This window comes from Budorcas taxicolor, chromosome 4 (genome assembly GCF_023091745.1).
Source record: "Budorcas taxicolor isolate Tak-1 chromosome 4, Takin1.1, whole genome shotgun sequence".
NCBI classification, from domain to species: Eukaryota; Metazoa; Chordata; class Mammalia; order Artiodactyla; family Bovidae; genus Budorcas; species Budorcas taxicolor.
Genome location: NC_068913.1, coordinates 14,477,454 through 14,496,496, shown reverse-complemented (window position 1 = coordinate 14,496,496; position 19,043 = coordinate 14,477,454). Strand labels below are relative to the sequence as shown.

At 39.6% G+C, this 19,043-nt stretch overlaps 1 protein-coding gene across 1 annotated transcript in view; it reads left to right on the top strand.

The window, feature by feature from the left end:
- The window catches only part of PON3 (paraoxonase 3), a 35,116-nt gene extending 16,625 nt beyond the window's left edge, over positions 1 to 18,491 (top strand). The window contains exons 5-9 of the mRNA XM_052638495.1: positions 4,497 to 4,623; positions 12,581 to 12,781; positions 14,265 to 14,346; positions 14,586 to 14,714; positions 17,159 to 18,491. Of these exons, the coding sequence (XP_052494455.1) occupies positions 4,497 to 4,623; positions 12,581 to 12,781; positions 14,265 to 14,346; positions 14,586 to 14,714; positions 17,159 to 17,317 (698 nt within the window). The 3' untranslated portion in view covers positions 17,318 to 18,491. The remainder of the gene's footprint in view (positions 1 to 4,496; positions 4,624 to 12,580; positions 12,782 to 14,264; positions 14,347 to 14,585; positions 14,715 to 17,158) is intronic.
- Positions 18,492 to 19,043: the final 552 nt, after the last annotated feature.

The window sequence follows — 19,043 nt, the reverse complement described above, 5'->3', positions numbered from 1 at the left end:
GAGGGAAATACAAACCACTCATCCTCAAACTACCCAGCATGTATATCAAAGGAGGGAAGATGATATTTTACCATAAATGTATATATTTGTGAGATAATAAATGTATATCAAAACATTTTTTAATTGTATGAAAGAGGGGAAGACTAGATTGTGATCAAACCCTTTCTCCTATTCCCTTCTCATCTCACCATCAAAACCAGTCTGAATGTTGTTCTCAGAAATCTAACATATAAACTAAAGGCCCTTTGAAAATAATCATGTGACATCATGCTGCTGCTGCTGCTGCTAGGTCGCTTCAGGTGTGTCTGACTCTGTGCGACCCCATAGACGGCAGCCCACCAGGCTCCCCCATCCCTGGGATTCGCCAGGCAAGAACACTGGAGTGGGTTGCCATTTCCTTCTCCAATGTCTGAAAGTGAAAAGTGAAAGTGAAGATGTGACATTATGAAACAACATAAAAGAAAACAATAGATGAATTAGACATGATCAAAAATTAAAATCTTCAAAAGATACAACCAGTATACCACAGGTAACTCTGCTGAAGGTTGTGTGGCAGCCTGGATGGGACGGAGTTTGGTGGATAATGGATACATATATGTGTGTGGCTGAGTCCATTTGCTGTTCACTTGAAACTATCACAACATTGTTAATTGGCTATGCTCTAAGAAAAAGTGAAAAGTTTATTAAAAAATAATAAAATACCAAAGTGGTTTACCAGGTGATACACTTCTATTAAGATGAACTAAATAAAGAAAAAAAACACCACCATGGAAGTGAAAAACAACCTAATGAGTAAGAGGGAAAGATTTGCAAATCAGATATTTGATGAGGCTTATATCCAGAATATATGAATAATTTTACATCTCAACCAAAAAGACAAAAGACCCGATTAGGTAAAAGACAAAGATCTTAGTAGATTGTTCCAAAGAGATATACAAATGGTCAATAAACATATGAAAAGATACTCAGTATCCTTAGTCATTGCTGCTGCTGCTGCTGCTGCTGCTGCTAGGTCGCTTCAATCGTGTCCAACTCTGTGTGACCCCATAGACGGCAGCCCATGAGGCTCCCCCGTCCCTGGGATTCTTCAGGCAAGAACGCTGGAGTGGGTTGCCATTTCCTTCTCCAGTGCATGAAAGTGAAAAGTGAAAGTGAAGACGCTCAGTTGTACCTGACTCTTCGCGACCCCATGGACTGCAGCCCACCAGGCTCCTCCGTCCATGGAATTTTCCAGGCAAGAGTACTGGAGTGGGTTGCCATTGCCTTCTTCTTAGTCATTAGGGAAATGCAAATCAAAACCATAATGAGTCCACTTTATAACCATAGAGCAGCTACAATAAAAAAGACAGACAATAACAAGCATTGGCAAAGATGTAAGAAAGTTGACATCCTCACACTTTGCTCGTGGGATTGGGTGCAATCACGTTTGAAATCAGTTTGGCAGTTACCCAAAATGTTAAATCTAGAATTACCATATGCTGTAGAAACTACTCCTTGGCACATATGAAAGAGAACTGAAAACATAGGTTCATACAAAAACTTACACACATATAGTCATAGCAGCATTACTCCTAATATGCAAAAGGTAAAAATAATCCAAATTCCCATGAAATGATGAATGCATAACCAAAAGGTGGTATATTTATACAATGGAATATTATTTGGCAATAAAAATAAATGAAGTGCTGATAAACCCTGTAAGCATTACCCTAAGTGAAAGTATTCAGTCACTAAATACCACATGCTGTATGACTCCGTTTATATTAAATGTCCAGAACAGGTACCTTTATAGAGACAAAAAGTAGATTCATGGTTGGCGGGGACTCAGGGGAGTGGGGAATGGGGCGTGACAGCCAATGGATATGGGGTTTCTTTGGGGGGGTGATGAAAATATTCTGGAACTAGATAGTGGCTATGGCTAGACAACTCTGTGAATACACTAAAAACACTAAACTGTACATTTTCAAAGTGTGAGTTTAATGGCAAGTGAATTAAATCTCAAAAAAGCTGTCACAGAAAGCAGGGCATAGTTATGACTACACTGTATTATATGTGCTTTAAAATAATATTATTTTTCGTTACAGTGTATAAGTCCAGACTAACAACTTTTAAATATTTGTGGGGCTACAGATCATGTAAAATATAAGAAGAATGAAACCTCTCTAGTAGTAATGACATGAAAAGGAGGAGAAATGGAAGTGTTGCAAATCAAAATTTTTGAATGAATGGTGTTTTAATTCTTCCAATTACATACTGGAGTTACAATGCATTGTTAAATATAAATTTGCTAGAGTAATTTCAGTAAACAAAAAAATAAATAATAGTTATTTCAGTCCACTTATCCAGGTTACATTCCTTTCATCTGAACCAATAGAGACATGCTAATTTTTAAATAAATGGGTACCTTTTAAATAGCTCAAAGGGGGTTCATGTTTGGGAACACATGTAAGAATTAGAGATTTTAAAATTAAAAAAAATAAAAAAAATAAAAATAAATAAATAAATAAATAGCTCAAAGATATTTTTGTTGTTGTTCAGTCACTCAGTCATGTCCAACTCTTTGTGACCCCATGGACTGCAGCACACCAGGCTTCCCTGTTCTTTACCATCTCCCAGAGCTTGCTCAAACTCATGTCTATTGAGTCAGTGATGCCATCCAACCACCTCATCCTCTGTCATCCCCTTCTCCTCTTGCCTTCAATCTTTCTGTGCATCAGGGTCTTTTACTAAGTTTAATATTCCCCTGAAATCTATAATAATATATGATGTGTATTTGCTTAGCAAGCTCTTATTTAAAAGATAATTGTACCTAACAGTCTTTATTGTTCTTCAGTTCATAAACTACCTTCATATATAATGTATTCCTCAAAATAAAACACTGGGCCCAACCTTGACTCTTCTCCTCTCCCTGCCCCATTAAAGCGACTATTTACAAGGTTCTGTCCAATCCACCCCTCACAGAGCTCTCCAAGCCTCTCACCTCTCCCTATCCTCCCTGCACCATCCCAGTCCAGGTCCCCAGCATGTCTTTCCTAGATTCTGCAGGTGGCCCCTGATGGTAACTGCCCTCTTTTATCACTTCAAATCATTTTATAAGCAAGTAGTTATTTTCTGTGGAAATGTGGTCATGTTACTCCCTTCTAAAAATTCATCATACGATTCCCATCACTCTCAGAAGTGAAAGTTGTTTTTTCTAAGATAGGACCATTTACTGATTAATCCTCAGGCATATAATCAGGTTTTCAGAAGTTGAGTGTATCATTATTAATATCTTATTTTATTTGTTAGTGACCTCCCTTAATTATGTATTTAATTCACAAGGCCAAAATATTATACATAAATTGGCATGCATGAGAAGATAGAGAACAAAAGTCTTCTCACCAGGCATCTCTTAAATGAAAAAAAGGTCTTAAAGCTGGGGCAGCACATATATTTTTCATGCTGTGACCAGCAAGAGTGTCTTGTTGAAGGGCCACGTGGGGACTAAATCCTTCTCGTGTTCTGTCAAGTCCCTGGAACAGAGTTGGGTCAGACCAAAAGAAAGGTTCATCTGTGAGGGAGCACTTTTCCTTAATTCAGATAATGCTGCCCATATGTTTCCGGGGCCCTAAGGATAAGCCCCACATCTCAGAGCTCCAGCTTCCAGCTTGCTCCACTGCATAACTGGAAACCCCAAGAAGGGAACTGAGGAGATGAATGCAGATCCAGTCCTGAGTGGAAGCATGGGCCCAGGTTTTTTCAAACTCTGGAGCTCATCTGATTTAGAGCTCCTGGTAAGTTAGAAAAGACTACTCTGACAAGCCAGAGTACCCTAATCTGGTTCACATCGCAGCAGTTCACATTCCAGTATGAGAACAGACAGCAGAACATTCCTGAGGCTGGCTATATCCTAGAACTGGCTAATCTATCTTCTCCTACACTCATATTTACATTTCACATCCATTGGGTTCACAAATAAATACTGTTTCTGCAGCCTCACGTAGGGTGACTTGTGTTAGGAGTTCATTCTCTAACTGGGAGGTGTTTATTTTAATATGTTTACGCTGGCCTGACACCTCTTGAATGTGTGCTGCAATGTAGGCTCTTCTCACAGAAAAGAATTCTCAGAAAAGCCTCACTTGCCTCCACCCACTTCTGTTTGCTGAAGGGCCACTTTGGGAAACCACACCTATGTTTATGCACCGTGGTAGCTCTGCATCTTCCTGTTAGAGAGGGTGTGCAGGTGAGGCTGAGGGGAGCACTGCAGAAATATCTGGGCTTGGCTTTGCCACTGGGTGTTGGTAAAATTGCTCATAAGTCATTAACCTTCTGAGTGTCAGTTTCTTCAATAAAATGGGGATTCTGGCATTTGTTTGACTTACATTAGATGGGTTGTGGGGATCAGATACCAGATGTGTATAAGAAAAATCCCTGGACATAATCAAGTTCTATACTATGTCTCAAATAGTTGAAATAGAAGCCAACTTCTCGGAAATTATGCCTTTTTTCCAATTTAGACCAAACTGTGTATCTTTATGTTGTGAATCATCCCCACATGGACTCCACAGTGGAGATATTTAAATTTGAGGAACAACAACGTTCTTTGGTATACCTGAAAACTATAAGACACGAACTTCTCAAAAGGTATGGAATTATTTTGCATTTCTATTTATTCTGCGCCTCTGCTGTGTGCTTTGTTTTCTTAGTTCAGCAGGCTGTCTTATTATTTTTATTATTTTTTATTTATTTTTTTGGAGGCTAATTACTTTACAATATTGTATTGGTTTTGTCACACATTGACATGAATCCACCACGGGTGTACATGTGTTCCCCATCCTGAATGCCCCTCCCATCTCCCTCCCCATCCCTTCCCTCTGGGTCATCCCAGTGCACCAGCCCCGAGCACCCTATATCATGCATCAAACCTGGACTGGTGATCCGTTTCACACATGATATTATATGTGTTTCAATGCCATTCTCCAAAATCATCCCACCCTCTCCCTCTCCCACAGAGTCCAAAAGACTGTTCTTTACATCTGTGTCTCTTTTGCTGTCTCACATACAGGGTTATCATTACCATCTGTCTAAATTCCATATATATGTGTTAGTATACTGTATTGGTGTTTTTCTTTCTTACTTACTTCACTCTGTATAATAGGCTCCAGTTTCATCCACCTCATTAAAACTGATTCACATGTATTCTTTTTAATAGCTGAGTAATATTCCATTGTGTATATGTACCACAGCTTTCTTATCCATTTGTCTGCTAATGGACATCTAGGTTGCTTCCATGTCCTGGCTATTATAAACAGTGCTGCGATGAACATTGGGGTACATGTGTCTCTTTCAATTCTGGTTTCCTTGGTGTGTATGCCAAGCAGTGGATTGCTGGGTTATATGGCAGTTCTATTTCCAGTTTTTTAAGGAATCTCCACACTGTACTCCATAGTGGCTGTACTAATTTACATTCCCACCAACAGTGTAAGAGGGTTCCTTTTCTCCACACCCTCTCCAGCATTTATTGCTTGTAAACTTTTGGAGAGCAGCCATTGTGACTGGCATGAAATGTACCTCATTGTGGTTTTAATTTGCATTTCTCTAATAATGAGTGATGTTGAGCATCTTTTCATGTGTTTGTTAGCCATCTGAATATCTTCTTTGGAGAAATGTCTGTTTAGTTCTTTGGACCATTTTTTGATTCAGTTCAGTTCAGTTCAGGTCAGTCACTCAGTCGTGTCCAACTCTTTGTGACCCCATGAACTGCAGCACGCCAGGCCTCCCTGTCCATCACCAATTCCCGGAGTTCACTCAGACTTACGTCCATCGAGTCCATGATGCCATCCAGCCATCTCATCCTCAGTCGTGCCCTTCTCCTCCTGCCCTCAATCCCTCCCAGCATCAGAGTCTTTTCCAATGAGTCAACTCTTCACATGAGGTGGCCAAAGTACTGGAGTTTCAGCTTCAGCATCATTCCTTCCAAAGAAATCCCAGGGTTGGTCTCCTTCAGAATGGACTGTTTGGATCTCCTTGCAGTCCAAGGGACTCTCAAGCGTCTTCTCCAACACCACAGTTCAAAAGCATCAATTCTTCGGCGCTCAGCTTTCTTCACAGTCCAACTCTCACATCCATACATGACCACAGGAAAAACAATAGCCTTGACTAGCTGGACCTTAGTCGGCAAAGTAATGTCTCTGCTTTTGAATATACTATCTAGGTTGGTCATAACTTTTCTTCCAAGGAGTAAGCATCTTTTAATTTCATGGCTGCAGTCACCATCTGCAGTGATTTTGGAGCCCAAAAAGATAAAGTCTGACACTGTTTCCACTGTTTCCCCATCTATTTCCCATGAAGTGATGGGACCAGATGCCATGATCTTTGTTTTCTGAATGTTGAGCTTTAAGCCAACTTTTTCACTCTCCTCTTTCACTTTCATCAAGAGGCTTTTTAGTTCCTCTTCACTTTCTGCCATAAGGGTGGTGTCATCTGCATATTTGAGGTTATTCATATTTCCCCCGGCAATCTTGATTCCAGCTTGTGTTTCTTCCAGTCCAGTCTTTCTCATGATGTACTCTGCATATAAGTTAAATAAGCAGGGTGACAGTATACAGCATTGACGTACTCCTTTTCCTATTTGGAACCAGTCTGTTGTTGATTGGGTCATTTATTTTTCTGGAATTGAGCTGCAGGAGTTGCTTGTATATTTTTGAGATTAATTCTTTGTCAGTTGCTCCGTTTGCTATTATTTTCTCCCATTCTGAAGGCAGTCTTTTCACCTTGCTTATAGTTTCATTTGTTGTTCAGAAGGTTTTAATTTTAATTAGGTCCCATTTGTTTATTTTTGCTTTTATTTCTAATATTCTGGGAGGTAGGTCATAGAGGATCCTGCTGTGATTTATGATGGAGAGTGTTTTGCCTATGTTTTCCTCTAGGAGTTTTATAGTTTCTGGCCTTACATTTATATCTTTAATCCATATTGAGTTTATTTTTGCATATGGCATTAGAAAGTGTTCTAATTTCATTTTTTACAAGTCATTGACCAGTTTTCCCAGCACCACTTCTTAGAAAGATTGCCTCCTTTGTTGAAGATAAGGTGTCCATAGGTTTGTGGATTTAGCTCTGGGCTTTCTATTTTGTTCCATTGATCCATATTTCTGTCTTTGTGCCAGTACCATACTGTCTTGATGACTGTGGCTTTGTAGTAGAACCTGAAGTCAGGCAGGTTGTTTCCTCCAGTTCCATTCTTCTTTCTCAAGATTGCTTTGGCTTTTTGAGGTTTTCTGTATTTCCATACAAATTGTGAAATTATTTGTTCTAGCTCTGTGAAAAATACCACTGGTAGCTTGATAGGAAGTGCATTGAATATATAGATTGCTTTGGGTAGTATACTCATTTTCACTACATTGATTCTTCTGATCCATGAACACGGTATATTTCTCCATCTATTAGTGTCCTCTTTGATTTCTTTCACCAGTGTTTTATAGTCTTCTATATATAGGTCTTTTGTTTCTTTAGTAGATATATTCCTAAGTACTTTATTCTTTTCGTTGCAATGGTGAATGGAATTGTTTCCTTAATTTCTCTTTCTGTTTTCTCATTGTTAATGTATAGGAATGCAAGGGATTTCTGTGTGTTGATTTTATATCCTGCAACTTTACTATATTCATTAATTAGCTCTAGTAATTTTCTGGTGGAGTCTTTAGGGTTTTTTTATGTATAGGGTCATGTCATCTGCAAACAGTGAGAGTTTTTCTTCTTTTCCAATATGGATTCCTTTTATTTCTTTTTCTGCTCTGATTGCTGTGGCCAAAACTTCCAGAACTATGTTGAATAGTAGTGGTGGGAGTGGGTACCCTTGTCTTGTTCCTGACTTTAGGGGAAATGCTTTCAGTTTTTCACCTTTGAGGATAATGTTTGCTGTGGGTTTGTCATATATAGCTTTTATTATGTTGAGGTATGTTCCTTCTATTCCTGGTTTCTGGAAGGTTTTTATCATAAATGGATGTTGAATTTTGTCAAAGGCCTTCTCCGCATCTATTGACATAATCATATGGTTTTTATTTTTCAATTTGTTAATGTGGTGTATTATGTTGATTGATTTGCAGATATTGAAGAATCCTTGCATCCCTGGGATAAAGTCCAGTTGGTCATGATGTATGATCTTCTTAATATGTCGTTGGATTCTGTTTGCTAGAATTTTGTTAAGGAATTTTGCATCTATGTTCATCAGTGATATTGGCCTGTAGTTTTCTTTGTTTGTGGCATCTTTGTCAGGTTTTGGTATTAGGGTGATGGTGGCCTGATAGAATGAGTTTGGAAGTTTACCTTCCTCTGCAATTTTCTGGAAGAGTTTGAGTAGGATAAGTGTCAGCTCTTCTCTAAATTCAGCAGGCTGTCTTAAACTTTTGTTTTGAAGTTTTTTTTTTCCTAAAGCTTTCTAAAGGTTCCCATGGTGACACTGCCCAGCACCTCACTAGAAATTGCTGTATTTAGTATTGAATATCTCTAACTTTTGGAAAGCATTTTAATCCTATAAAGGTGCTCAGTTAGATTCCCAAGCTCTAATTCCATCCTCGGTAACACAACAGTGCAGTACTTGCCACAGGGCTCTTTAAACACCCATACCCTCTAGTTGTCCTAGTAGGTTGTAATCTGAAAGCCACACCCACTGGGTGTTATAACCAGCCTCCAGAAGGACCATTCCTTTGTTCAATCAGAGCTTTAAAGTAGAATTTGAAGGAAGAAAAAAAGGCCTGTAGGCACATATACAAATTCACACTTATCAAGTGTTGACTGTGTGCCAGGCATTGTGCCAAAATACCTGATCCACCTGTTCTCACAACTGCCTTTAATGACAGGCAGGTGTAAACAGACTTAGAGCAGTTTGGGGCCAAGTTACTTCCCCAAGTTACATAACTTGTAAGTGGCTGAATTAGGTGTAAACCTTGACCCATCTGAATTCAAAGCTGGGCTCTTACTCACTGTGGTGAACATCTTAGAGAAAAATTCTAAGTTTTTTTATGGGCTAGGTTGCCTGTTCCGAGCCTATAATGAACTATGAAGAGTCTTTGATAAAACAGACTCAGCATCAAAAGACTGGTTCTAAAACAATAGAGGTCCATCTTCGCATCAGGCAGAAGAGTAGGGAAAGCAAAGGAATGAAGTTCATCTCTCCTTTGCTCTCTTTCACAACGACATATTTTAATTTCTCCATACAGAATTAGGGGGCAACAAAAGCAGAGGAGAGGAAGTAAGAGAACTTAACATTGTTAACTTTTCCCATGTTGCCTCATATTGGGTTCTGAGGCATGGTGGGGACTAGGACTGCCACAAGGTAACTGAGAAACTGTGGACCAACAACTTAACCTGTGCTTCAGTGTTCTTAAGCAAAATGGGGATTCTCTCATAGGCCTGATTACCTACCTGGTGATTGTGAGGATCAAATGCAACATCACCTCATGGGAATAGCTCCTCAGCAGAGCCGGAGGGATAACTTGAGACACCATTCATTTATTAGGGAGGACCAGCCCACGATACGAAAGTCAGAGACCAACCTGAGGCAGGGGAAGGGGAGTGTCATAGGTTGAACTGTGTCCCTTCAAAAAGATAAGTTGAAATTTTAATCCCCCTCCCATACATCAAAACATGACCTTATTTGGAAATAGGATGTTGTAATTAGTTAAGATGAGGCTATATTAGAGCCTGCCTTTAATCTAATATGATTGATGTCCTTATAAGAAGACAGACAGCAAATGAGACAACAAATTTGTGTTGTCTTAAGCCTCCCAGCTTGTGGTAATTTTTTTACAGCAGCACTATTCGGAAGAGACTATGCCAAAGCCTTTGACTGTGTGGATCACAATAAACTGTGGAAAATTCTTCAAGAGAGGGGAATACCAGACCACCTGACCTGCCTCCTAAGAAATCTGTGTTCAGGTCAGGAAGCAACAATTAGAACTGGACATGGAACAACAGATTGGTTCCAAATGGGGAAAGGAGTATGTCAAGGCTGTATGTTGTCACCCTGCTTCTTTAACTTATATGCAGAGTACATCACAAAAAATTCTGGGCTGGAAGAAGCACAAGCTGGAATCAAGATTGCCAGGAGAAATATCAATAACCTCAGATATGCAGATGACACCATCCTTATGGCAGAAAGCAAAGAAGAACTAAAGAGCCTCTTGATGAAAGTGAAAGAGGAGAGTGAAAAAGTTGGCTTAAAGCTCAACATTCAGAAAACGAAGATCATGGCATCCGGTCCCATCACTGCATGGCAAATAGATAGGGAAACAATGACAGACATTATTTTTGGGGGCTCCAAAATCACTGCGGATGGTGACTGCAGCCATGAAATTAAAAGACACTTACTCCTTGGCAGAAAAGCTATGACCAACCTAGACAGTATATTAAAAAGCAGAGACATTACTTCGCCAACAAAGGTCCATCTAGTCAAAGCTATGGTTTTTCCAGTTATCATTTATGGAAGTGAGAGGTGTACTATAAAGAAAGCTGAGCACGGAGGAATTGATGCTTTTGAACTGTGGTGTTGGAGATACTCTTAGAGTCCCTTGGACTGCAAGGAGATCCAACCAGTCAGTCCTAAAGGAAATCAGTCCTGAATACTCACTGGAAGGACTGCTGCTGAAGATGAAACTCTAATACTTTGGCCACCTGATGTGAAGAACTGACTCACTGGTAAAGACCCTGATGCTGGGAAAGACTGAAGGCGGGAGGAGAAGGGGATGACAGAGGATGAGATGGTTGGATGGCATCACCGACTCAATGGACATGAGTTTGAGTCATCTCCGGGAGTTGGTGATGGACAGGGAAGCCTGGCGTGCTATAGTCCATGGGGTTGCAAAGAGTCAGACACAACTGAGTGACTAAACTGCAAACTGATACAGAAGAGAGTCTATAGTAAATATATTTGTCAAGCCAGCCACTGCTAAGTGTAACTGACTACTTGAAATCATGGGATTACCCTCCAATAAGCAACATAGGCATCATTTCAAGACAGTCTAGTCAAGATAAGAAAGGAAGAGGAATTTATCCACCAGCCCCATCTTTCAGTAGTCAAAGGTTTGCTTCAAGGGTTGTTATTTCCTGCACATAGCTCCTTACTCAGGTGCAAGGCAAATCTGGTGATATCCTGTGCTTTGATATCAATCTGGAAGCCTGGAAGTAGGAGTAAGAGGCCCATAACAGACATGGGCAAGGCACTAGAAGGGTGCACTGTGGAATTCTGTCAGGTCCCATGCAGAGCAGGGTGAAGCAGTGCCAGCTGGAACAGAGCAGGTGGGCTTTGAGGACTTTGAGAGGTGCCCTGATAAACACAATGACAAGGCATTTCAAGAGGTGGAAGAAAGTGCTTCAGGACATTTTATGAGGAAGTTTAACTTAATCTACGGTGTTGGGCAATACCTCTTGGAAGAAGGACTGTGTAAACTGAGACCTAAAAGACAAGTAAAAGACAAGCCCAACAAACTTGGGGAAATCATTATGCACCAAAACCTCAAAGTAGCTCCTGATTCATCCAAAAGTTTTTTTTTCCTAAATTAAGTCTAAACTTGTATGGGTGTAACTGAATCACTTTATTATACACCTGCAACTAACATCATTGTTAATTGACTATACTCCAATATAAAATAAAAAATTTAAAAATCATGTATACCACGAGAAGGGGTGGCACATTAAACTTATTGACAATATTGTGTATTTTACAAAGTTGCTGCCTAAAGGAGCTTCACACACACACACAAAGTTCAATTTTTTTCCTTGCATTTTTTTCAAGTCATCTTTTTCTTTTCCAAAATGGAATTGACTTTGTTTTTATTGACTTTTGTTGTAAGAGTAAGACTTGCTTCATTTAAATTTTTTAATGGTATTGAAGAATATAAATAAGAGAGAATAACACTCATAATCCCACCTATGCAGAGAAAATATAAAGGTCAGACTGATCTGGGTCTTGGTGCAATAATAGAAAAGAAAAACCCTAACTCTTTCACAGCTCAAACCATGAAGCTGTTTTGTCTTCTCACTCATACTATGTCCACTGTAGATTCAGGAAGTCAGTTGTATGGTGTCTGCATGTAGAACCCTAAGAGAGGAACACAGTTTATCAGAAAAGTTGCTGGTTACTGTGGGAGAGTGAGGGAAGCATTCTGGCTCTCAAAGCCTCCCATCTTGGAAGCTAATATATCATTTCATTTTCATTGGCCAGAGCAAGTCACATGGCTGTGCCTAACTCCAAGGGCACGGAGGAGCCTAGTTCAAGAAAGAAGAGAACCAGAAGTACTCGTGAACTGCATGATGACCACCACAGATAACTACTATTAACATTCAAAAGTCACCAGATTTAGATTTGGGGTTTATCTGTAAACTTATCTGTTTTTGCTGACTCCTATGGAAGGGAAGAGTGAGACAAGTGGCTAAAAGAAAACCCATCAGGGCAATGAAAAGTCATGTCCTCTTTGTGGAATTCTTTAATCCAGACTAGTTCTTGTACAGTTCTTCAAGCTGATGAATTTATTGGTCTTTGAGATTTCATGATTTTAATTAGTCCATGGTTTGTTGGGTTTCCCTCTCTCTCTTTTTTTCATTTTAGTGTGAATGATATTGTGGTTCTCGGACCAGAACAGTTCTATGCCACCAGAGACCGCTATTTGACCAACTTCTTCTTGATGCTATTAGAGTTGTTCATGGATCTTCACTGGACTCAGGTGCTTTTCTACAGCCCAGGAGAGGTTAAAGTGGTGGCCAGAGGATTTAGTTCTGCCAATGGAATTACACTCTCACTAGACAAGAAGTAAGCTCTTTTATGAATTTTCAACTGTTTACCCTCATGTTCTTGTGGACTCTGTCTCTGAAGAAGTGGTTACTTCTTGAGGCTTACATACTCAATACATGTGTGCAGGGATCCAGTGTGGCTAGGGCTCACACTCGGTGTGTGATCTTAAGCCAACCACTGCCCTTGAGCACATAAGGCTCCTCCAACAAAATGAAGGATTTGGACTCATGGATATGAGGTCCTTGTTTCAAATTCTTTTTTGTTTTTTTAAAGAGGAAAAAGGATATATGTTTTCTTGTTTAACAAAATGGATTAAATAAATGAAGCTTCAGCTCAAACTCTATATAAAATTACAGAGGTCTGGGGCCATGGGTTGTGGGCTGATGGGTGCCTGGTCCCAAGGTGGGTATCCAGCATGGCCACAGGCCAGGTGGGTCTTGGGCTTCAGGAGAAAACAAGTCTCTGTGGCCCAGACTTCTTTTCATCATTGTTAATATTATTATCTTAATTCCTTAAATTTCAAGGGCCCCATCTTTCTGGCCATGGGAGGCTAGGTGAGACAGGAGGCTGGCTGGGATAGGAGGCACCCCCAGCCTGCCCCAGCCTGTCAGGGCAGTACCTAGGACTGCTCTGCCCTACCCCCTGGCCCAGGGTACTGGTGGACTCCTAGACATCCGGGACAGGTGGTAGAAAAATAGCCTGGGTAGGGACATAGGCGGGCAGGCATAGTTTGTTCCAAATTCTTGTGTGACTAAAAAGAAGAATAAATGCACAATAGCTCTATTCTTTATGAGGCCAGAAGGACTTTAACTGAGCTAACTTATACTAAGTTCAGTTACCCAAAAGTTATTAGACAGGGAGGCCCAACTTAGACTGGGCACTGTGATTGTATAAGTGGCAGACTTCCTTTCATACTACAGCAGACTTTTCTATGAGAAATGCTATTTTATGCAGTATAAAATTTTATGAGAAACATTCTTTTAAAGTGTTTTAAAATGGAAGATTATTTAAAAAGAAGAGTACCATGAATATTAAATGTAATGGTAAGATAGTAAGTAGAGATGATCCCTGTGGAAAACAATTGTAAGCATTCTTCCTCTTTCTAAAAATGATTGTGATTGAGTTTCATGATCATCTGCTACCTCTTTTCAAGCACTAGTTTCAAGCACTAGAAGTATAGAATCTATTGGCCTCATAAGAGATCCACTTATCTCCATTCAATTTAAAGAATAAAGTGTGACTCTTCTAACTAATGAGACTGAGCCTGAGTGTCATTTGGAAACACCAATTCCATTGCCTTTCATCAAATTTCATATTCAAAGCTTATTAAAGTACTTCAAAAGTATTAAACATACTACTCCATTATCTTTCACTGTGGTTTAGCAAGGTATTGCACGGACATGTTGAGCTATTGTGAATTTGTAAACCTCTTTTCCAAAATAAGAGTCAGTGTCATCTTTCATTATTACTTGCTTAAATGTAAATGTTGCTTACTTCAAAGGTATATCTATGTAGCTGATGCATCGGATAAGAACATTCATGTTATGAAAATACATGACAACTGGGATTTAACTCAACTCAAGGTAAGAGTACCCTGGTTTCCCATACAACATGTTCCATTAGCTCCCAAGCTTGACCTGGGAATGTACTTCTTGAATGAAGGAAATGAGACTATTTTTGAAGAATGATGGTGACATTATGCTTGCACTTAGAAAATTCAGTAGCAAAAATACCAATTTGGGGAGCCAGAAGGAGCTAGTAGGAGGAAGGTGGAAGGGATGAAAGTCAGAACAATGTTTCACTGCTTCCTCTTTGTTGGAAGGTAATCCAGTTGGACACCTTAGTGGATAACTTAACTGTTGATCCTGACACGGGAGATATTTTGGCAGGATGCCATCCTAATGCTCTCAAGCTGCTGATGTATAACACCGAGGATCCTCCAGGGTCAGAAGTAAGTTCTTAGACTTACCTGAACTGCAAGGGAAAGCTGCAGGAACAAATAATGTGTGGAGGTGACTTGGGAGAATTTAGCAGGCCATATCTGATGTTCCAGAACTGAACAAATTCTGCATATGGAAAGAGTAAGATTTGGGACAGGCTGGGGAGATACAGTCCATTAACCCTTTCAAGTCACCTGGTGCCCGTTAACCATCAGTGCTAAACAACATATCCCATCCATGCAAAGGCTATACTTGTTTTTGGGAATCATGGGTACCAGTTCGTGGCCCAGGGAATTGGGGAACCCTGGTTTAAATGACTGTAATCTCAAAAAAAAATTAGATTTTGCCAGCAGTTCTATTACATATGATAGTGCTGAAGAATGTCTCATTTTAAAGATGTTATTTTAAATCTCTTCTAAGATAATATCATACACCACTGAATTTTATATGGCATTAAAAACAACAGCATAAAGTATTGCAATTTCTATAGCATTATGCTTAAGAATAAAAAATCTCTAGTGAATTTAAATACAGATATAAATTCTTGGCACACATACTATGAGAGATTTATTTCCAAAAATTACTAAGCACTTATAATACACTAGGCTTTGTTCTCATACTTAGAATATATATCAGAAAATAAAGCATACCAAGATCCCTACTGTTAGGGAGGGAGACATTCAATGAACAATAAGCATCAGAAATAAGTAAATTATATATTAATAGTAAGTTGGAAGTTGAAAAGTTCTATGGAAGAAAAAGCATAACAGTAAAAGGGATCAGGACTGCTGTGAACAGAGGGACAGCAGGTCTTATTAAATACAGAGACCCAGACAGACCTCACTGAGAAGGTAAGATTCTAACAAAGATATAATGGTTGAATCCAGATTTGGGGTTTGGGGAAATTGAGCCTCAAATGCCACCCTGGTAATTGGTCCAGTGGGTAAAGAGAACATACTGCTTCCAAAATTGCTATTCTTTAGTTTTTTTGTTTGTTTTTTTTTTAAATTTGTTTCTTTAGACTTCCTGGCAATCCACTGGTTAAGATTCTGTGCTTCCAATGCAGGGGCTCACGCTTGATCCCTGGTTGGAGAACTAAGATCCTACATGCTGTGCAGTACAGTAAAAATAAATAAATAAAAATTAAAAAAATTTTCCTTTTATTAACAAATTAGTCACAATGTTTTTTTTTTGGGGGGGGGGGGGGGCACACCACATAGCTTGTGGGATCTTAGTTCTCAGACCAGAGACTGAACCCATGCCCTTGGTGGTGAAATTGTGGAATCCTAACCACTGGACCTCCAGGGAATACTCTAGTCACAACTTCTTGACAAAAAAACAGTAACAACAAAAACAACAACAAAAAACAAAACATCAAAAAACATAAAAAGTACAGTCTGAGACTGGACCCTGAAGAATGTCACCCTGAACTAGCAGCTACCCTAGCCTCAGATGTGTGCCTCACAAAGTGATACATTTAACTTTTCTACAAATGCCCAACAATAATGTCTGCTTTAAAAGAACAAAAGAAAATATGATCCATAGAATGATTTGAAAATTGCTTAGACTCTTTTTCATGTCTCCATTTTCAAGTTTAATCATTTGTTTACTTTAGGTAAGACTTCTTTCTTCACAATCTCTGATACCCTTTATTTTTGGTTGAGGCTAATGTTTACAACATGAGTTCCATCTTGAGTATTTCCATGTAACAAACCTGAGATAAAGTTGTAGGATCTTCCTGAAGATAGGAACTTAAAAAAAAAAAAAACTCTACTAAACTCTGTTTTAATAAGAGATGTCAATATAGACTCATGAACTCCTACTTGGGTTTCTTTAATTCATATCATGTCCTGATTGAGTGAACTTCATCCAAGCTATTTGGAAACCTGAGTGTTTATATATTTACTGATTAGCAAACTAAAGAGTGTTAATCCTGCAGATCAAAAATAGGACTAGGCAGTCGTGTCAGCCAGAATTCCAGAGTGTGCATTCTTTATGCTTGCTTCCCTGAGTGGGGGCTGCAGCTGTGAAAACTACCATCCACTGGTTCTGGGTTGGTTTGGCTAGCTAACTCGCTATCCCTTCATTATTTTGCTCCACATTTACCTCCCCATGCTGTATGCCCAGTGAAAGGCAAGGCCCTTTCTACAGAAGGAAGACTGTACACTCAATTAGATAAGAGCATTCATGGTTCTTACCTGTCTCTATAGAGATGCCCGAGCTATCAAAATTGTGAAAACCATCTGTTAAGGAATTGGGCTGATGTGAGATTACTAGCTCACTTGATTAGAAACATTAATACTTTCATTAGAATAAGAAAAAAAAAAAAAGACTGAAGATGCACAGATTTTAACTTACTGATTTCTGAGAATTGTACACATTCTGGAGTGTTTGGGAAAGAAAATGTCTGTGACAGCTGTTTGTTCTTATACTAATGAATGTTCTTTCTTGACAGGCACTTCGCATCCGGAACGCTTTGTCTGAGAAGCCCATGATAAGCACCATGTATGCCAACAGTGGCTCAGTGCTTCAGGGCAGCTCTGTGGCTTCTGTGTACAAGGGGAAGCTTCTCATAGGCACTGTATTTCATAAAGCCCTGTACTGTGAGCTCTAGACTCCAGACAGTCCCAAAGTCTACATGTTTGGTAAAAGTAAACCCCTAATCATATGATAAGTGGAACTCTAAGTAAATGACAAACACACTGTAAGTAAATGACAGCTGGACAAAAGTGTGTCCAGCTTTTCTTATGCATAGACATAAAGAAGCAGAGAGATTACATAATATTCCCCTAATTGCAAGTCAAGTTAGTGATAGTGACAGTCCAACAAGAAACTAAACCTCTCAATTCTTTAACCAACTATTCCCAATATCTTTTCTACAATAAGACATGTGAGCTGTGATGAGTGAGGTGTCCAGCTTACTTGGTAGCTGTGTGGCAAAATTACGTCATACAGCTGTGCTGTTCTGAGCCTCCTGCAGTCCAGACCAGGAGAAGAGCTAATGTTCAAACATTTACAATCCCTCTTCTCTTCCTTCAATTGCACAAGGCACAAACTGCCAGTCATGTGCCCAACACATGGATAAAAGCAAGAGTTGGCATTGTGAGACTGCCCAAGCCCTCCCTGAACTGGCATTCTCCCAATGCAGACACACAGGAAGTCAGATTCTGGGAAACCTGACAAAAGACAGATGGCACTGTCTACTTTAAGCCACAGCAGAGCTAATATGATCTTTGTTACAGGTCATTATTCATGGTGGTATCTTGTCTCTGAAGTGGAGTGTTGTTATCAGCTCGACTCTGAGCTAGGAGACAGGGCCTCAGAACTGTTAATCCTCAGCTGCTTTAATCTTGTTATTTTGGTTGATTCAGTAAACACTTATTAAGCAACATTCTGCAGACTTGACCCTAAAAAATCTGAAATAAATAACACAGTATAGTACTGAAGTCCTGTCTTAAGGACTCAACCTTAGTTTGACGAGGATGAATAGAAGGGTCCTTTTCTTGGTCAAAAATCAAGACAACTTTTAGCAAATTATTAACGTGGCTTAGTATACCCAAGCACCCCACTCCCTCCCCCTTCCCTTTTCTGTGAATTTTACTGAGAAGTGGTTGGTTGATATATTTTTCTCTTCTGAGGATGGGGTGTTGAGGTGACTTCTTTGTGTCCTAAATCATTTTGCTCAGTTCGATGTAAGTTTTGTTGAAAAGTTTCGTAGCCAGGTAAAATTCTACTTTTTAGGCCATGTTACCCTTTCTGATTTAGACAATAAAACTGTGGTTTCCAGACTTCCCTGGTGGCTCAGATGGTAAAGAATCCACTGGCAGTGCAGGAGACCGGGGTTCCATCCCTGAGTCAGGAAGATCCCCTGGAGAAGGGAATGGCTACCTGCTCCAGTATTCTTGCCTGGAGAATTCCATGGACATAGGAGCCTGGCTGGCTACAGTCCATGGGGTCACAATGAGTCAGACACGACTGAGCAACTAAGCACACAACACAAACCGTAGTTTCCATTGCTCTAGAAGATGAATGATTCAGCAAAAATGTTACAATCAGTTCTCAGATTTTACATTTCAAAAGGCTAACCATTAGGGAGACACAGAGAAAAATAACTAAGAGCATGTATATAGCCAGTTTTGGAAAATACAATCTTTTTTCTTTCTTGTCTTTAACCTGTACAACTGCAAATTAGATAAAGTTTATCTGACTAAGGGAGACTTGGAGAGCCAGAAATGAGAAGAATATGTGTATTTAGATGCTGGTGGGTTCATAAGAATCTACCCTCTTCTTTTTGGGGCAATTTAGGAAAGGCTGCATGATAAAATCCTCAGAGAGATGGG